The 14671-nt window shown below is 41.7% G+C and overlaps 2 protein-coding genes across 4 annotated transcripts; both read right to left on the bottom strand.

Moving 5' to 3' along the window:
* Positions 1–705: 705 nt before the first annotated feature.
* On the bottom strand, positions 706–2627 carry LOC119910748 (glutathione-specific gamma-glutamylcyclotransferase 1-like). 3 transcript variants are annotated; one of them, XM_038729545.1, is made up of 3 exons: positions 2198–2627; positions 1950–2060; positions 706–1532 (listed from the first exon to the last, which is right to left on the bottom strand). In XM_038729545.1, exons 1-3 carry the CDS (start codon positions 2366–2368, stop codon positions 1113–1115), a joined length of 702 nt encoding a protein of 233 aa, XP_038585473.1. In that variant the 5' UTR covers positions 2369–2627; the 3' UTR covers positions 706–1112. The 3 variants fall into 3 exon arrangements, with proteins under 3 accessions (XP_038585473.1, XP_038585474.1, XP_038585475.1); XM_038729546.1 differs by having other exon boundaries at positions 1950–1985; positions 2198–2625; XM_038729547.1 differs by lacking the exon at positions 1950–2060.
* A 1139-nt stretch (positions 2628–3766) lies between these two features.
* LOC119910536 (delta-like protein 4) lies at positions 3767–10562 on the bottom strand. Its single transcript, XM_038729193.1, has 11 exons — positions 10108–10562; positions 9755–10006; positions 9393–9450; positions 8600–8863; positions 7672–7732; positions 7193–7323; positions 6912–7081; positions 6429–6648; positions 5585–6326; positions 5343–5451; positions 3767–5192 (listed from the first exon to the last, which is right to left on the bottom strand). The coding sequence occupies exons 1-11, from the start codon at positions 10159–10161 to the stop codon at positions 5187–5189; spliced, it is 2067 nt and encodes a 688-aa protein (XP_038585121.1). The 5' UTR covers positions 10162–10562; the 3' UTR covers positions 3767–5186.
* Between the last annotated feature and the right edge of the window lie 4109 nt (positions 10563–14671).

Genomic DNA, 14671 nt, shown 5'->3' with positions numbered 1-14671 from the left:
GACCCACCATTGTGCTTGGCAGAATTTGGGAGGTTGGGGACCCTGACAATTCTGGCATCATGAAAGAAAAGGTTTTTAAAGCCTGCTGGTTGTGACATGCATTATTTCCATTTTATTGCTGGCCTTTGTGTCACCATGTGCTTTTGAAAGTATGCAAATGTGTATGTTTTAAGGTTCATTACTGCCTATGTTTTATTGATTTTTATGATGTTGTTGCTTATTTTATTAATTCATTATTTAATACTATTTTACATTGTTGTTGCTTTTGTTTTATTGTTGTCTCATTATATATATTGCTTTATTATTTTACTCTTGTAAAGCACTTTGTGACTTTGTTCTGTGAAAGGTACATTATTAAATAAACTTTATTTACTAAATTCTGTCTCATGAACTGCCCGGAGCAGCTGTGAGGTCCACAAAACATCCAGAATAAACAATTATTTACAGTAAATGCATGTATACAATACAGTGTGTTTACACAAAAGACGTCTAAAAGCTGCTCACTTAACAGGTCTGTGAGGAAAACTCAGCATTTCCTGCCAAATGCTACAGCTGTACATTCCTCGGCCACGTGAAGTGGCAGCACGAGGTGAGGGGCCGGTATGCGATCATGCATTCAACCGCAAACATAAATATATTAAAGACTTGGGCAAACTCATAGCATGTGAGCACCGGGGAAAACAACAAATATTCAAAGCCACTTACTTAAATGCAGATTTTAGTGTTTTTATTCAAATGCTTATTAAAAATGAACACAGTTTACAATTCTTCTGAGACCCCTTTTACAACAAAGGTGTAAGACATGAGGTATTCAAATGGTGAAGTCATATCTTGGTGTGAGTTTTTAAAAGCATCCCATGCTTCTGGAATTTGTATACAGTATAAAGTGAAGCATGCATAACCTACGCTGTCTTTACAGTTGAAGTGCACGCTGAGGAACACAACTCAGCGAGGTTATGCTGCCACTTAAAAATAGTTATCCACTGAAAATGTCACCCCTGTTATATTTCCCATGAAACCAAATCAGGTATTCTTGATTAAAAGTGTTGGAGGACTTCAATTCTCTTTCACCTAGTTTAAAAACATGGACAGTTTTATGGTGTGGAGTGCCTTTATGTAGCTCCCAGCAGTAGGATTTTTTGGTCTGGGGGTTTGATCCCTCCACAGTCACGGAAAGTGTCTAGGACAGCTGCCTCAATGGAGAAGAGGTGATCATCCTCTACCCCGGGACAGCATAGCCTCATGAACTCTGCCAGGCGGACCAGGTATTCAATATTGTGGCCTGTGTTGCCCCTGCAGACGGCAATCTGGGCGGCAATCTCCTTGTCCGAGGCCGGGCCGAGGTAGATGGGATTTTCGGAAGTAGCGATGTAGACGAGGGCCAACAGAGGAGCCTGGTCCTTCTCCTTAGGGATGAACTCCACCATCTCTGTTATGTAGCCCCCCAACACAACCTCTCTCATGTTCAGGTACTGAAGGGAGACTTCAATCTGGGAGTCAGTCACCTCATAGGCCACTCCCCATGTGCAAGCCTGCAGGGGAAACACAAATAGAGGGGAGATACAGCAGTTAGCTTGCCTGAATGTTAATGGTAGAACAAACACAGTATGTAATGGTCATCCATGTAAAAGACTTAATATGAGTATTCTGCCAACACCCGAGGCAAGTGTGATATTAATTTAGTAAACATTAATAGTAGACAAAAATGAGAAAGTGGTTTTCTTATGGATACATTTCTGAGGGCTGACCCTTTTGATTCTAAGTTATAGTACTTTAAAGCTTGATATAAATGTTTCATGACCTGCAGCGTCACTGGGTGTAAAAGTTTGGACGAATATTGGGTAAGACCAGATCTTCTTTGTGGGTGTTGTAAGCTGTTGGCTCTACAAGTGGACAACATGTAAACAGTATGAAAATAGACTGGGACCTTCCAAAACAAGAACACTTACGTCCTGATCTTCCACTAGTGTCACCACTCTGCCAGGCTGTGGACAGCAAGGACACACGCAGTGAGGAGGTGGCCACCTCAGCACATCACACAACACAAAATAACACATAGGCTAATAAACACAAGTGAAAAAATAAATTAACAACTAAAATCATCATAGAGCCATAAGGAACTATTTGAAGCACTTGACAGCAATACAATATAGTAGTAAATGTATGCCTTGGAGGCAAGTGTTGCTACATATCTCACCCTTTTCTTGTCCCCTCGATAAAAATCGTCTCCATGCCAGAAGCGTCTTTTGTATCCCTTAATGCAGCCGATTTTACTCCTCTTGTAATCAAAATCCGGTTTCCACACTAAGGAGCCATAGCCAAATATCCACAGGCTGCTCTTTTCTTTGATAATATCCTGAGGTTTCATTGTGGCTGTGTTTTAGAAACGAGACACGCTCGTTTACGTCGCTATTTCTGTCAACAAGTGGCTGCTCTGTGATATCTCCTCTCCTGTTTCATTGTGCTATACATTCCCATACATGTCACTGTCACTGTTATAAAGTGTTCGAAGCAGAAATAATCTAAATCCTAACACAGTCTTGTAGGATGAGACGTCGCGTCTAAATGTCAGCAGAAAACCTGTTTGGATGAGTGGAGACTGTTCTGTATCCTACAAACACGTGTATTTGTTGTTCAGAGCGAGTCAGAGCGAGACGCCCCCGACCAATTAAATTGAGCAGGGGCGGGCTTAGCTTTCCGATAAACCAATCAGGGTCGTTTTAGTAGTAATTTGTCTCACCAGCCTTAACCAGTGAACGTTGGGGAAACACAATTCTGCCACAATCTTCTTCTTTAGAAGAAGAAAAGTGGAGGAACGGGTTGCAGTTTGAACAAATACATTGAATGTGAGTTTACTAAACTGAATGTATTTATTTTAATAATACAGCCTACAAACATCTTTCACTCACAGAACTCTCTATAATAGATATATATCTATTCATATAGGCTACATCTGACATGACAGTGATTTTTTCCTTTCACAATCTTTTGGATTTTTCACATCGTGGTCAAATGGATATATAGGCTACCTGCATTTTATTTACTACAATTTTCTTCCTTTTAAAAATGTGGTTGCACCTCTTGTACCCTTGAGTGTAAACAGTCAGCGACAGTCCAGCAGGTAATCACATTACCTATAAATAGCTGGGACTGTTATGTAGCCTATATGCTCTCTTAAGCTCATTAAGTGTCTGGATTCTGCTGAGCTCTGTCGGGCACACTATTGTGCCACCACAGTCTGATCGCTTATGAATGACTGATTGAGATCATTTGTCCTCTGCCTTACTCTTACTTACTGTGCATTACATTTCATGAGCTTGAGTGAGAAGTGAAAGAAACGCATTTTCTCCAACTTCAAACAAAGCTTACTGCCCCCAAGTGGCCGTAAAAGGACATTGCTCCATTTTTTAGACTGACTTGATGCTTCAATATTACCTGCAGGAGTTCTGGTGAAGCACATGAAGGATGTTCAAAGTGACAGTGATATTTGCTGGTGCCTGCTGGGTTGTTATGGCCTATATACCTCATGGGCCCTGTTTGCCGTGCTCACGCTCCAGTAGTGAAAGGGCACATGCACAATTTCTTGTTGACACATGTGCATTATGCCAAGTTTATGCTTCACATGGCACTCTGTCCCCTCCCCCTTTCAGCTAACAGCCAGAGCCATAAGAGCTATCTTATCATCAGAGAGCATATAGTGCTTTGTTCCTTGGAGCCTCAGTCACTCAGCGATATATCTAGTGATACTTTCAGAGAAGCAGTTAAGTACTGTAGAAAGACCACAATGATTCTTTATTTCCACATACAGATGTGTTATTTTAAATATATATCTTTTTGTTTGAGTAATTCCGTACATTGCTGCCAATTACAACACTGTCCACTGAATGATTGCTAGCACATTGATTTCACATCACACTGACACAGATGTCATAGACATAGACATGGAATCATTAGAAATGCTACCAGGCCAAATAAATGACTGTATGTATAGACAATGAAGCCACTTCCACGCCAGCTGACACACATAAAAGTTTCTAGATGATTCCAACATTTATATTAGGATCTCTATTTGACCACATGTACACTCAACCATTGAAGACCAACAAACAAACAGTGTACCAGATATGTATTCATTGTTTTGTTTTGTTTTTATAACAAAAAATAATAAAACCAACAACAAAAATAAATCACCTTTTCCGGGCGTCAACTTAAAAAAAGATGTACAATTCATACTTCTAATCTCAACATATAAATATACAGTATATACAAAATAATCTTATAAAACATAGAAAGATCAGAGCTTCATATTCTTAAATTACTAATGAAATGCTAATCTTACAAAATAACATTATTGGTTCAGTAATTTCCTTTGAAGGCGTCCTTGGTACGATAGTCACTTAATGTAATTCTTTGTCTTTATTTAAGGGTGATCTTGCATAAGGTAAAACAAGGCCTTATCATGAGTTTCCCTGCATGGAGCTACAGTATATTGCATCTTTTGATCTTTTTATATTACCTCCATTTTGCTGTGCAAAGGAATCCAAGAGATGGCGGGGCACAATGTTTTTCTTAAACACATAAGGCTTTGTGATCTAGGCTGCATACATTCTTTATTAAAAAGGATTTCAAATTAACAAAACTGATAATCCTAAATATTCTTCAAAAATGAACCGTTTTCAGTAGTTTCTGTCAGTCTAGTTTTTCATTGAGCACAATGCTGATTTTTGTTTGCATAGCACATTGCAGGCCACAAAAAATGGAAAAGGCTGGCTCCCTCAACAGGCTTGTTGGCAGTAAGTTGACTTGTTGATTGCTGATTACTGCAAATAAGGTGGAGAGGAGCGCATCAAGGAGTCCTCTTCCTCTAATCAACACACAGACATCAACATCTTGGCCTGAAGCCCTCGGGTGAACTTGGACGGAGCAAACAAGGGGTTTGAGTCAAAAACATGGAAGGCGCATTCAGCTCAGATGTGCTCATTGTTTCCTGCAGTCTTTTCAGTCTTTACATTCTCACAAAGATTAGTAGGTCTTCAGATCTATTGAATTCGAAGAGCACACAGGCTCCATCCAGTTATCAAGTTTTCAAGAGCAGCAACTTGCAATTAAATAAATCCCAGTCTCTCCACACTTGTAAACAGTCCACAAGAAATCCAATGTTGACAGTGAGTAATATCTTCTATTTATTATACCTGTAAAAGAGGAAGATAATAGAGCTTAATTACTTTTTCTACTACTACTTCTTCATCTGACATAACAAAAAATACTATTTCTGTTTAATAATAAAAGTCCTGCATAAGGACAAAAGAAAATAGATGAATTATGGAGAAAAAGAAACGTACCTCAGTTGCAATGATGCATTCGTTTTTCTCCTCTGCTATCACAAAGACAGACTGGTACACTGAATCTCTGGGAGAACATATTGTTGATATTCTACATTCCGGCCTTTCGCTGTGGAGGGAAGAAACATCAGGTCAGTTACTGAGCTTAAAAAACAAAATGTCTTACATTAACATCAATGGCCTGGACACCTGCAACACTACACAGTGACATCATAACCATGAACCCTTTCATGTGCACGTACCTGTACATTCTACTCAAATGCTTTTTTTCTTCTATTGTCTTTTCACAGTATTCATCTTTGTCCAAAAGGGACAGTTCATCTTTGTACCCCGTGGAGGATTTATAGTCTAGGTGGTAGTGGTTGATGTGTTTGTGATTAGACTTTTCCGTGGGACAGTCCACCTCCAAATCGATCTTTTTATTGTTGTTCTTGAGCTCTAGAGTAGAGATGAGGTTCTCTTTCTGAAAGTCACCCTTGGAGAGGTTGTTCATGGTCTCTGAATCCTGCTCCTTGTCTCTCTGCTTCTTGACATGACGTACTACGACCACAACCATGCAGAAGAGGACCAGAACAGCCACCAGGCCTACTCCCAAGGTGATGGCTGCCAAGCTCAACCTGTCATTGGACTCCCAGCCTATGTTGGGGCTGGGGGTGTTGGATGAAGGCATGTCGTTGGACTGGCACTGGGGACCGCTGTAATGGGCAGGGCAGACGCAGGTAGACTGGCCTTTTGCTCCAGAGGTGCAGGTGCCACCATTCAGGCAGGGTTGAGAGGCGCAGTGGTCTGTTGGCTTCTCACAGTGGCGGCCTGTGTATCCTGGGGGGCAGGTGCAGGTGTAGTCGTTGATACGGTCTATGCAGGTGGAGCCATTGGCGCAAGGGTTCCTGGCACACTCATTGATGTTGATCTCACAGCGCAGACCTGTGAAGCCTGAGCGACAGCTGCACAGTCGGAGGTTACCATGGATCACGCAATGTCCACCTGTGCAAAACAAAACAGCGCTAAACATCTTTGTGTTTCAGATGATCACACAACTAAATACAGGGAAGAATTATTTTTGATGTAGATAGAATGATGTATTACCATTGGTGCATTGCAGCGAGGTACATTTATCCACTTTCCTCTCACAGTTTAGTCCCGTGTAGCCTGCTGGACACTCGCATATGTAACTATGCCCATTGTCCCTCTCTCTGCACTTGCCACCATGAAAGCAGGGTGTATCCGCACAGGTCAGCATCCTGTGTTCACAGTGTGTCCCTTCAAATCCCTGTGGGCACACACATCTGTAGCCACTCTCAGAGTCCTGCAGAGTAAAAGATATCAAGTTTATCAAAAAGCTCCCTGTCAGATGTTTTTTTTTTTTGGTCATATCCTGTTCACGACTGCCCCAACGAACCCCATTATCCTTAGTTTGAATTCTATTTACAGTCCACACTCTGTGAACTGGGTCATCTACTGACTTGACAATCGATAGCATCCTCCTGCACTAGCAGATAGACTGAGGCAAAAACAAAAACAGGAAAGCCTGTGTTGTGGGAAAGGAGAGAGAGAGGCTTCCGGACTCACCAGGCAGTGGCCTCCATTGCGACAGGGCAGGCTGTCACACTCCCTGACCTCCAAGTCACAGTTAACCCCGGTGAAGCCCGGCAGGCAGGTGCAGGTGTAGCTGCCCTGGCCCGTGTTCATACATGTGGCGCCATTCCTGCAGGGTTTGTGGTGGGTGCAGTAGTTCAGATCTGTAAACAAATGGGCGGAAACATTCTTTCACCTATACAGCACTAACATTTTATAGAGTTTCTTCATTTTGCCTTTCTCCTTGCAGTTTAGTGAAAGAGGTAGCTCCACACCTTGGTCACAAAAGATGCCGCCCCAGCCTTCCTTGCAGGTGCACTGCCACGCCTCTTTGCAGGTACCATGTTTACAGGATGGATGAAGTTTGCACACGTCACAGAAGAGTCCCTGCCAGCCCTCTCTGCATCTGTTCACACAACACAGTTTTGCTCATACACAATTGAACACTCATGTTTAGCACACTCATCACACACAAAAATAACCTAGAGATTAATTAAAACAGAAAGACAAAGAAATACATCCTGAAATCCAACACAATGTTGCCTTCTTTTTATTTGCAGAAATTAAATGAGATACTAATAGATTATTTAATGGTTTGTCTGCTGGTAATGGAGGTATTATTTCTGTTGTCACTGTAAATATTTATCATTGTGTTTCAGCTGTCTGTGGATCCCCTGATGCCATTGAACAGAAATGAACATTTAATTTGATAATTATGAATAGACAATAAACACAGGAGTAAGTGAATACTCACTTGCACTCTCCAGGTAATGTGCAGTTTCCATTCCTTTCATTGCATCCTTCCAGACAGATTGCTGTAAAAAAAAAATAAAAAAAGAAGAAAAAAACAAGACAGGGGATATTTAACGTTCAAGGTTTTTCATTTGGCATTTTAAACAAGCTGTTGATAAGGCCTTTGAATGTTTTCATCTCACAATAAAACCTGTTACACGACCATTACAATGGAAAACATAATTTGCCGCGCCTGCTCTGTGCTGCATGTGACATTGATTTCGCATGGTTTTATAGTGGTAAACGGCTGGTGAGAGCGAGCAGATGCTTGTTCTCAAAAAAAAAAAAAAGGAAAAAAAGCGGGACAGCTGCCCCATTGTTATCGGTGGGTAGTTCGTGCCCCGTTTGCAGCTGCTGCCCTACACCGCTTCAACAATAGAGCCCACAATTTAGTGGCGCGTGGCGGGCGATAATGCCGCGATTAACCCCGGTGCGCGCGCTGCTGGGCGAACACCGCCCTGGATTAAAAAACCGCACGCGCCCGGACAGAGAGTGCACCAAGTGGGCTCTCTGTAGTCAAATTTCACCTTAACAGCTCCTCTCTCTCCATTGTGTTTGTCTGCTGGATAACCAAATGCACACCCGTGATCATGTTACAGGTGATTTAGACATTAAAGCTCTAAACAAAACTAATATTTTATTCTGAAATGTGCAATATGTCACTTTGCAGCTTATAATAAAAGCAAAAGGTAGGCTACCCACAAATTGTACAAAAGAAGGCCCATTGTTCCTTTGAACAAGTGGCTTTAAGCAGCACAATATCTAACTTTAGTTCATGTTCCCTAAATTACTCCCTTTTGGAGCAAGGTACCCTCGTCTAAATTCTGCCTTGGGACCTTTTATCACAAACAAAGAAAAAGTGTCCATATGGTGTCTTTACTCTTGCTTACGTTCTTGGCAGTATTCTCCCTTCCATCCCGGTAGACAGGCTATTTGCCCGTCAGGCTTGCAGGTGTAGTGGCCAAAATGGTCGTCTCTTGGAGCGCATATTTTGGAACAAGTGTCCCCGTAGTAATTTTCATTGCAGATGAAGCGGTATGAGTACCTTAGCTCCGTCTGCGTCCCGTTCTGCACATCCTGGGACCACTCATGCCCTATTCCCAACTGTCTTTGGATGGCAAAATAACTAATCAAGAATTCAGGGTTGTTGGTGTCTGCGAAGGACACAACAGATAAAGATAAGTTTAAAGCAGAAACATTTAGAAAGTATCAGTTCACAATAGCTTATGGTGTGGTTGATAAATCTAAAAATTATCCCTTTAGTGATTTATGTGACAATACACAATCTGCATACTGAAACTTCCTTTTCCTTTCACATGTGCCCATTATTCCCCTGTTAAGAAGGACCTAACAAAAAAGGTGTAAAATCCAGGAAAAGGCTGTCATGGGATTTTTGGCAAGGCTTCGTGTTCTCACTTAAGCCTGTGCACTTTCCCATGCATGCCAAAAATAAAACAAGGGAAGTGCGATTGTGTTTGCGAGAGATTTGATTGTGAAGAATTGTCGTGTGACTCATAAGGCATCCTAACAAACACGGGTCTGTGACGCTGAAAATGCCAGATGCATTTTCCACCACGCTGACTGTGGGGGTTATTGATGAAATGTGTGACAGGTAATAAGTCATCTGGGCTATACATGGCATGTCTCCCTCTAGTGGTGGAGAGGCAGCGCACGTCTCCTCACCTCCAGGTAGGTCCGCTGCAGGAGAATGCCAGGCTTCAATAATTAGTGAGAAAGCTCCCTGTGTGGACAAATAAGGAAATAAACGTCACAAAAAACGAAAATACATACAAGGGATATTGCACACAAAAAAAAACAGTTTTCCTGGAAAGGGATGCGACGAAGAAAGCTTTAATTCGCTAGAAATTATCGGAAGATGAAGATATATGAGAATGAATAGTTTGATATGGATGCAGAAAACCACTTAACATCTAATCTACATTGCTTGGCTTTAAGGAAATGCACATGGTGTGCACATTTGTGGTTGGCTTCAGCATAAACGTGTGTGAAGCCATTAGTCCGCACGGCAGGACAGGTGCTCTTACCGGCCAGGTGCAGTTGAGCGGCAGACGCAGCCTGGCGTCCTGCTGGATGCTGAAGGAGTCAGTGCCCAGAACAGGTGTGGTGACTTTGCCAAATATACAGTCTCCGGGAGACACCACCGTCTGGAAGTTCTTCAAACAAACCCTGAAATAAGTCCTGCAGCCAGTCATGCTGCAACCAAGTCCATTTGCCAGCAAACCTTTTGTATTCTGAAAGTGATGGAGATCTATCTCGAATACACCTGCTCCCAGAACCTAAAAGGATACATAAAGGGAGCACAACAAAGTAATGCAACATTTTGTTTTTCTAAACATAATTATTTCCTAATTTGCAAAGAATAAAAACAACACGCTACCTGAGTAAATAATGTTATAACTATTGCGAGGATAGAGGTGAACCAAACGGCCATTCTTTAGAGTTGGATGTGCGTATCCTTAAAAAATCAGTGTGTCCTGCAACAAAACGTTCCTATTCCAAGTGGTGATGGCGAAAACGGAGTTATGACAAATAAAAGTGATCAGAATAAATATAATCCTTTTTTTCAAAGCCCGTAGGACAAGATCCAGTTCCACAGCCCGTATCCAGAAGAAGAGGTTGGAAAAGACCGAGTTATCCAGTGCTAGAGGTTAGACAAATATCAGTAACGTCAATATCCACAAGTGACTCTGTCTGCGGTCTTTATGTTGCCCATCCATCGTGCCGGTCAGATGTTGTTTGAGTTTGCTGTGTTGATGCGAGACCTGTGTTGCCAACAGTGATGCGAGCGTGCGGCGGAGCATCAGCGCATAGTGACTCTCAAGTGAAGGATGTTTGACGTCCCTCCCAGTTTATATACCGCATGTAGTGCCATTTCAGACACTGTCAGCCACTAAACGCCGCCCACTTCCCTCTCCACCTTCTTCTTGCTTGGGATATTATCATCATTCATTATACTTTTGGAGGAGATTGTCTTTGGCTCACCTGATCCAGCAAAAAAAGCACTTTTCTGCGCTTTGCATGCAGACCGTTCATCCCTCAAAGCAACATAAAGTATATAGCAAAAAACGAAAAGGGTATAATAATTTATTTTTAAACCTGCAGTTCGACAAGGCCAGTAAACTGACAGTAGACTACCATAAACTCGGTAAAAACAGGGGTATCCTTATTGTTTGTGCGTCTTTACGCGCTTGGGCGCCACGGGTACCTTATATGCTTGTCACAGCCTTCTCCCTTTTTTCTTGTGTTTATTTTATTATAGAGAGGATGGAGCAGGAGATAATTCCACAGCTGTATGATAATGGACTCTTACTGCAAACACATTGTCTTACTCATAAATCAGCAGAGGAACCTGTGTTTTCCAATGGGCCATCTTAATGTCTTTATTAGTTTCTTTATCATTTGGAAAGCCTATTTGAGGATAGAGACACACACCTGAATTTGTCCATGTATGCTGTTGCATATAGAAGGAAAGGAAGAGAGAACATGTTTTACTTTAAGCAATTGTTTATTATGCTTAATGTTTGTTATGCTTAAAATACCATAACAAGCACAAGTACCCAGCTGCTCCAGTACTTTATTTAACATCATAACTCATAATGCCCTCAATTGAAAGCAAATTTATATAAATTGAAGTCGAGATTGTATCCTGCATGTGGCATAACAATGTTTGTTGACCTAACATCCACTAGAGCCAGTTGAAAAAACTCCTTTCAAGTGTTTGTATAATTGTTCCAAGAGGGAAAAGAAAAATGAACTCAAAGCAGTATATAAAGGTTGCTAAGCAAATAAAGTCAAATGCTATATGCATTTTTATCTCATGAAAACTCATGCTGGGCACAGGCATTGTTACCTTTATCACCCCTGCAGCAGGCCAATGTGTCTGAGAGGATTTACAATAAGGGAACAGGATTTAGGAACTGTTCCCTGGCCATGAAGGTATCTGGCAGAACAGCTCTCCCGCCGAGATGACTTCATCTCTAAGCCCCCACCTTTGACTTATAGGTTTGAGGTTCCACTTTCGGGCAGAGACAATGGACTATTGAGTCTGGAGCAGTGTGACTAAGAGGCCCGGACATCTCACAGCTCTGCTGTATTGAAGCATTTGGCGTTCCCACCATTGACTGAATCACACAGATCCTGTGGAGGATCAATGCATACCTGTAGTGTACTTTAATCCTGTATAATTTTGTGTAAATTACCTCAATTCACTTATGAGCGATTTCACTAGTCAGGCTGCCATGGGCTCTAAGGCCCAATCAATCTCTTTTGTAGAGAGAGGTATACAGTGTACTGGTGCTCCTGCCCTCCCTTCATACATGTCAAAACATCCATTCCCTTTAATACTTGATGGACCATGGTTAAGGTTTCCCAACTGTAGCTCAGGTTACAATTCCTTGTACAGCTTTGGACCGTGCTAAACAAGCAGTGATGCTTGGATTGGAACTTCTTTGGTGCAGCATTGACGAAAAACATGAGCTTGGATCAGATAGGGAAAATATTGCGCTGCACTTGCGATGCACTCACCAGGCTATCTTAATATTTACCTATTAATCTCCTGATTGGTATCTTTTCATATGATTTTTGCATATATAAATAGAAAGAAAGGCTAGCCTGAAATAATAAGACATTTTAGCTCTATGGGTTATTTACTCGTGGCCAGTGCAAACAATCATCTAGGAGGCACTTTTCTGCTGTGTCCCCTCTAGAATAAACACAGCCTTGGAAGCAGACATCGGCCCACCACAGTTCCATCTCAGCCTTGTATAGGACCTTGTATAGGACATCATTTTTCTTTGTGACAGTGTTTTGTAAAGCTGACTTCTGATGGTTGTATGGCTTTTCAGCTGGCATCCAAACGTTAAAAATAACATTTTGATTGGGAAAAGAAGAGGTATGAAAGTGCCTCTGGACCCTGACTTATTGGGCAAGTTGCTACAGCCTGATGCAATTGTTTGGGTCTTTGGCCGACTAATGTTTGTTCCCAGGACAGCCAGCCTTCTCAACACTGTTCATAAATTACAGATTTTAACAAGATGTTTGAAATGTCATTACTCGAAAAACTAATAATTTAATCCAATCAGGGATGTTCAATTGCGGCTCTTTTCAATCCTGGCTTTTTCAAAAGTAAGTGACTGACTCAAAACACATTTACTCAAAACGCCACACTAACATATTGTTGATACTTATTTGTTTCCACAACACATGAAGATCATTGTGTCCATCATCAATATGTGTTTACTGTCAATTTGCATTGGCAGTAACTAAACAAGTGAACCTAATGACACAAGTGAAGTCACCTGACAGAGACATATTGTCATGTGTGAAAACACTGTGCTGTGTATTCTAATTATGTGTTAGCATTTATTTTATAAATTCTTTTTTATATAGTGTGTTTCCTTAGATGCAATCAGACTGGACTTTTCCTCTTTATCTCTTCCCTAGCTTCGCTGGGCTGCATGGCCTGATTTGGACCTGCTCTGGCCACTGATCCAATAGCATCAACAATCTGGGCAAGTGCAATAGGAAATTATCTACAGTGCTAACAGATGGCCCCTTTTAGTCCAGAAATCCACCCTGTTTAATGCACAACAGTTTAACACTTCTTTACAGTGCTTTTGATCTCTATGCCCCAGTCTGTCCAGCCAATCAATGGGGCTTTTGATGTGCTCTGCCAATGGATCTGAGGCATCTAAGCACGTTGCCCTCGGAGGAGAAATCACCTGCTGGCGCAATTAAAAAGGCAAGGGGTGGTTTCCTTCTTTCACAGCACCATGCTGCCCTATATTAACTTAAGGCTCTCTTCAGATACGTAAAGAGAATTTCTAGAAAAACTTTATAAACCTTTATATAAACCCAGGGTTAACTGTTGAATGCCCCTCTGTAATGGAGAAAGCATGCCTTTATGTCTGCTGTCAGCTGCAGTAATTTGCTTTGACATGACCAGTTGATCTACAGTATGTGTTCGGAATTATGCGATGTGTGACATTTAATATTATTTATAAATGTGTCACTTTCATGACCTAAACGGGATTTCTGATCGACATCTTTGTTTGTGAGCTTTTGTAGTGTAAGAACTCTTCTGGAAGCCTGTTTTCACTCAGTCGAAACCAGTCGAAACCCTCAAAACTTCAGTTTGACATTTGGCTGAATTTTTGCAAATGCTGACATTATGGTTGCCTGCCTAATAAGAGCCCTGCTCTTTTGTGGAACTTTCCAGTTGCCCTCTTGCTATACAGTTGACAAAACAGCCATGTCAGCACTCCTCTACCCTTACAACGCAAACAACAACAGACATTGGTCACCGACACCATGCCGTGATGCATGTAGGTGTCACTGCCTCTGAGTAAAGCTCTTGAAAAGAAGTCTGCTGGATGGTAGCATCATGACAACATTTATGGCTGTGGCATAATTTACGGCTCAACAATGCACCTTTTAAAAAGGCTTCTGCTCCGGTTGAAGTGTGTAAATCAGGTCGGGGTGATCTGAGGACATGTGTGTAACAGCTGTCACTGTGTGCCAGTGTGCCAAGAGACAGCAGCACATACAGCGATTACCCTTTAATACTTGATATTGATCCCAACAGACCAGCTCCACCTTTGACACATGGAGTATCAGCAGGGACCACAGGCATCACCACATCTGTCACAAATGATGTCACATCCTGCTACATTTTGGCAGAAGCATTTCAGTTTTATAGTGTCTTTCTGTCATTGTCCCCCTGTTATTGGTGATTGTGCTGCACTTGTGCTGAAAATAAATAAGTGAAGGACACTCCCAGGCACAAAGCACATGAAAGCCAAACATGTTTTTGTGTCAAAGCAGTTCTTGAGTGATTACCAGTGCAAGGCTAATTGTTTGTGTGTGTTTGTGTGCGTGTGTGCGTGTGTGTGTGTGAGACTGTAAGTGGAAGAAGCTACTGTAGCCTTGAGGAAATCCTCCCT

This window comes from Micropterus salmoides, unplaced genomic scaffold (genome assembly GCF_014851395.1).
Source record: "Micropterus salmoides isolate LMB-PRFRI ecotype aquatic unplaced genomic scaffold, ASM1485139v1 Ms_hic_scaffold_19, whole genome shotgun sequence".
Taxonomy (NCBI): Eukaryota; Metazoa; Chordata; class Actinopteri; order Centrarchiformes; family Centrarchidae; genus Micropterus; species Micropterus salmoides.
This window is presented reverse-complemented; position numbering and strand designations above follow the sequence as displayed.

What these genes read in the sequence shown, in the direction of transcription:
- LOC119910748 (XM_038729545.1), bottom strand. Translation starts at nt 2,368, where the DNA reads ATGAAACCTCAGGATATTATCAAAGAAAAGAGCAGCCTGTGGATATTT. An exon ending in ATCGAGGGGACAAGAAAAGG is followed by an intron (nt 2,061 to 2,197) that starts GTGAGATATGTA and finishes TGTGTTTATTAG; the next exon opens with CCTATGTGTTATTTTGTGTT. An exon ending in CACTAGTGGAAGATCAGGAC is followed by an intron (nt 1,533 to 1,949) that starts GTAAGTGTTCTT and finishes TTTCCCCTGCAG; the next exon opens with GCTTGCACATGGGGAGTGGC.
- LOC119910536 (XM_038729193.1), bottom strand. Translation starts at nt 10,161, where the DNA reads ATGGCCGTTTGGTTCACCTCTATCCTCGCAATAGTTATAACATTATTT. An exon ending in GGGAGAATACTGCCAAGAAC is followed by an intron (nt 7,733 to 8,599) that starts GTAAGCAAGAGT and finishes TTTTTTTTACAG; the next exon opens with CAATCTGTCTGGAAGGATGC. An exon ending in CATTTGAGTAGAATGTACAG is followed by an intron (nt 5,452 to 5,584) that starts GTACGTGCACAT and finishes TTCCCTCCACAG; the next exon opens with CGAAAGGCCGGAATGTAGAA.